We start from the raw sequence: 4613 nt of genomic DNA, 5'->3' as shown, positions 1-4613 counted from the left end.
GGGCTGGGGCCCTCTGACCTCACACCCTGTCCCTTCAGGAAGGGACCAAGGGAGGGAGGAGCTGGAGACAGGCCCAGGCGAGGACCGCAGGTGAGTCTGGGCAGGCCCTCAACTTGGGCGAGGTGGGGAACGTGAGCCGAGCCCTGGGCAAGAACGGCCTTTGTGAGTGAGTCCCCAGGGCCAGGGAGGGGGCTGTGCCTCCTTTGCCGCCTGCTCCTCGGGGCTGTGGGTACAGTCTCCCCATTGCACATAGAGAGGTGCCGAGGCCCTGGCTGCAGGGGACCCCCGAGGGCCGCCTCTCAGCCCCTTTCTCTCTGGGCACCCAGAGATCCTGAGGAGTGCATCAGGGGACACTCTGCAGGCCTTTGGTGCCCCCCATCTTCCTCCCAGCCATTCCCCCTTGGGCCGTGGCCTCCCCAAAACTGGCCCATGCTTTTCCCCAGAGAAAGTTGCAAGCAGGTCCATTTTGAGACTTTTTAAAACTTTAGTTTTAAAAATGTTTTTATTGTAAATCACTTTCTATGAAAAAGGTTAAATTGCCCGATGGGTTAGGAGAGTGGATGTGGGATGCAGCCCAGGGCGTTTATGGTGGAGCAAGACACTCCCCTGCAGGAGTGCAAGCAAGGGCACGGGGCCATCCCCCCATTCCTGGTCCCAGTGGTTCTAGCAAGCACTGCGTCCCTCCCAGTTAAGCCTCAGCTCTAGCTACACTCACTACATTAGTCTGTCTGTCCCCTTTCCCTCTGCAGCTTGGCTGCCCCAGCCCCTAACCCCCAGATCCCCATCTCCCCGCTGCTCTCAGCCTCAAGTTGGGCTCAAAGATTAGGGACACATACCCTCTGCCCCACCTCTAGGGATGAAGCCAGAAGATCCCAGAGGCCTTAGAAAATCTCCTGGCTCCACCCGGCACCCCGGCCTCCTTTCTGTCTCCTCTCTCTTCCCCCCTCCGCCTAGCTCCTCCTCACAGACTGCCAGGAGAGGCCTCTTGGGTGTTCATTTGCAGTCACCTAATCAGCATTGGTTGTACCTGGGAACTTGCTCTGGATAGAGACCTGGGGAGGAGAGCAGGAGAGAGAGAAGCTTGGAAGCTAAGGTGTTCTGGGGCGGGCCCTGTACTGATGTTTCCAGCTTGGCCAGGGCCCCTCCAAGCCGCAGCTCTCATAGTGCAGGGCCCTTAGCGTGTCTCTGGGGCAGGGAAGAAGTGGATCAATGAAACACTGTGTGTATGGGGGGCTGGGGAGCGGAGGCAGCAATTTGGGTCCTGGGCCCCAATTCTCAGCCTGCTGGACTAGAATCTGAGGATGGCCTGGGCTGGGGGCCGTGTGGCCTGGTGGGGTGAGCTGGCCCAGCCCCTGCCTGGGCGGTAGGGTGTCCATGGGCCTGCACTGGCGGGGAGGGGGGCAGTCTGGGCCCAGACTTCGGTGCTGTCTGGAGGTGGGGCAGGGCCTGGCTTCTTACAAGAAGGCGCCCAGGCTGGCCCAGTCATGCAGGTCAGAGGCCAGTGTGGCATCCCCGGCCTCAAAGAGGGGCTCGGGGGGCAGGGAGCTACGGGTGCTCTCGTCCCAGGGGTGCTCCAGGAAGGATGTGGCCAGGAAGGTCTCATCAAAGTCCAGGCTGTCGGTAGCCTGCTCCGCTGGAGGCCCCCAGGTAACAGGGCAGTCGATGTGGTGGCCATGGATGGTGAGGTCCACGTCCCCGTGTGAGGCAGGGCTCAGCGGCGGGATCAGCTCCGAGGTCTCCAGCGTGCCCAGCTCCCCGTCCAGCGTGCCAGCGTCCAAGATGGCCTCCCAGTCAAAGTTGCCCTTGAGGGGTTCCAGCTCACCCTGCTCCTCCTGGGTCAGCAGCAGGGGGCTGGAGGGCCGCGGGACCTTGGCCTCCTGCTTGGGCAGCGGCTGTTGACGCTTACGCCCCAGCCTGCCCTCGCCTGCACCCCAGCCCGCCTCCCCAGTGGCCTCCTCGAACTCCCGCAGCAGCTGCTGGGCCTCGGTGCTCACGGTCAGTGGCCCGGCCCATGGGGCGGCGCTGGGCTCTGGCACGGCCTGGCGGGCAAAGGCCGGGTGGATGTGGACTGGGGGCAGCCGCTGCTTCTTCAAGGCCCCACTCAGCAGCCGCTCGGCGTACTGGGGGTCGATGCACCAGAAGCCCCCCTTGCCTGGCTCGTCCTTCTCCCGAGGCACCTTGATGAAGCCCTTCTTCAGGGACAGGTTGTGGCGGATGGAGTTCTGGACACAGGGAGGTAGGAGAGAAGGAAGACAGCTGGGAGAGTGGGTGGGGTCAGTGATGGGGGGTTCCTAGAGCCACTGCCAGTCCCACCACCACCTTCTCTCCGATGGGGGCAGGGGAGACAGAGGCGCTGCTCCGAGCGGGAGGCTCTGGGACACCAGCCACGGGGCACCAGGAGCTGGGAGTGCTGTCGGGGGCTTTTGTTCCCTTTGGCCAGGATATCTGCCTGCTCGGTCATCCGAGCCCTGAGCCGCAGGGTGGCTCTCAGTGCCAGCCTGTCCTGCCCTCCCTCCCTTACCCCGCTGCTTGTGGCCTCTGGTCAAAGGCCTTGGCTCCCCCAGGTCCTGGACGGCCATCTCCCTCTGCCTGGGCCTGGCTGGCCTTCTCTGTTTGTGAAATGAGTGAGTGGGTGTGAGGGTGTGTGTGTGTGGGGGGGGATGAAGTGTGGGAGAATCTGATGACTTTCCTTGTTTCTAGAGCCGGCTGCTGGCCTGGGCCCTCACCCACCATGTCCCCCTCCTCCCACCCCAGGCTCTGAGGCCTCAGTTGATTATTACCCAGCCAAGAGCATAGCGCTCATTCCTGGGGCCTCTCAGGCTTGGGGTAGTGTGTGGGGGGGGTGGAGGGTCTCTGCTTTCTCACCAAGGTTACAAATGGTACCTGCCCCAGGGTCAGGGCCCAAGCAATCGTGGAATAGCTGTGATTACAGGAACTCTGATCCTGTGACCTGTGCCACAGGGAAGGATCTGTGCATCCTCAGGGTCTCTGTCCCCAAGTAGCCCCTGATCCTGATGGTCGAAGAGGCTCAGTGCAGCGTGTGCCCAGCCTGAATCACCATCCTGCCTTGTTCAGGCCTGGGTGCACAGTCCAAACCACGCTGGGGCACAGGGGTCTGGGGCCTGGTGGGTGGGGCCGGCAGGTGAGTAGTGCCCCCTGGCAAGACTGGGAGGTTTACATGGTGGTCTGGGCCCCTTGGCTGCTCTGTGCCAGGTTCCGGAGACTTGGAACATGAAGCCAGTGTGGGAGGAAAGAGCCCCTGTGGAAAGCACGTGGCTGAGGTAATTGTCCCCCCAGGGAGGTTGATGAGAAGAGGGGGAGGAGTGTAGGCAGGAAACTAGGGAGGGCTTGGGGTGGGGGCTGGCACAGCAGCTTTCGGAAGGCCCCGTAGCCCTTCCACTGGGACACCGATGGCCTTCACACCCCGCAGCACGCCCCTCTCCCCTCCCAGAGCCCCTCCAGCCAACTGAAAGCAGGCGGGATGCAGAGTCTGGCAGGAACGATGCTCTGCCTCCAGTCAGGCCCTGACAAACTGACCTTGAGGAGGGGAGTGTCGAGGAATTCCAGGACTTGGGACAAAAATGTGTCCCTCAGTCCATCAACCTACCCTGGGGGGCTGTGTCCACGCATAGTTCAGCCCTGGTCTTTGGGCTGAGCCTGCCGGATGAGTGACAAGTTCTTTCCCCTTGAACCTCTATGTCGGCACCCCTGCAGCCCTCTGAACATCCTCCCTCCTCCGTCTCTGAAGTCAAAGGGGCAGCAGTCCAAGCACTGGGCTCCCTTGAGGTCCTTCCTGGACGGCCTTCCTCTCTCGGGGCCCTGGCCGTACCGCGCCTACTTGGCCTGCGGATCTGGGATGTGAGTCCAGTCCGCGAGGGCATGGGGAGGGAGGGAGGGAGTGCCTCCCTACCTGCCAGGTGGGATCAGCGTGGCGGAAGTAACAGAAGTTGTCCGTGATCCACTTGTAGATGGCCGACAGGGTGATCTTGGTGGCCTTGCTGGCCTGCATGGCCATGCAGATGAGCGTGGCATACGAGTAGGGCGGCTTCACGTGCGGGTTGGTGGCGTAGTCCACGTCGTCGGGAGGCGAGGCCTGCAGCCCCGAGGGGGCGCTCCGCGGCGTGCAGGAGGACGTGGGCTTGCCGGGTGTGTGCGGCTGCCCCAGGCAGGCGGGGTCCGCCGCCAGGGGAGACCCCGGCTCGGCCGAGCCTGCCAGCTCGTGGGAGCCGTGGGGGTCGGTGTCCCCCGAAGGCAGGGCGGGGAGCTCGGCGTTGAGAATGGAGAATTCCTGCAGCCACTGCAGGCTGGTCAGGCTGTCATTCAGGGCGTTGGACTCCTCCAGGCCGCCTTCCGGTCCGGCCTCCTCCGCTGCCCCTGCTCCCGAGACGCGTAGCCAGCTCTCCGCCATATCTGCGGGGACTCTCCGAGGGGGCTGTCAACATCCACGAGCCGAGCCGAGGGTGGCCGCCGAGCTCTCCGGCCCGCTGACTCCCGCGGCTTCAGTTACGCAGCCTCCCGGAAGCGGGCTTCCATCCCGCGATCCGGGGGTAGCCTCCTCCAAACGGAATGTGGTGCCTGCGGGGACCAGAGAGGGAACTGAGCCCTCTTTCCCC

At 63.4% G+C, this 4613-nt stretch overlaps 1 protein-coding gene across 1 annotated transcript; it reads right to left on the bottom strand.

The window, feature by feature from the left end:
• Window positions 1-1454: 1454 nt before the first annotated feature.
• Window positions 1455-4408, bottom strand: LOC309793594 (forkhead box protein J1-like; the record flags this gene model as incomplete). The annotated part of the gene is made up of 2 exons (XM_082604217.1): window positions 1455-2222; window positions 3911-4408. The coding sequence occupies 2 exons, from the start codon at window positions 4406-4408 to the stop codon at window positions 1455-1457; spliced, it is 1266 nt and encodes a 421-aa protein (XP_082460343.1).
• Window positions 4409-4613: the final 205 nt, after the last annotated feature.

The sequence above is a fragment of the Mesoplodon mirus genome (genome assembly GCF_964341445.2).
Source record: "Mesoplodon mirus genome assembly, chromosome: 18".
NCBI classification, from domain to species: Eukaryota; Metazoa; Chordata; class Mammalia; order Artiodactyla; family Ziphiidae; genus Mesoplodon; species Mesoplodon mirus.
This window is presented reverse-complemented; position numbering and strand designations above follow the sequence as displayed.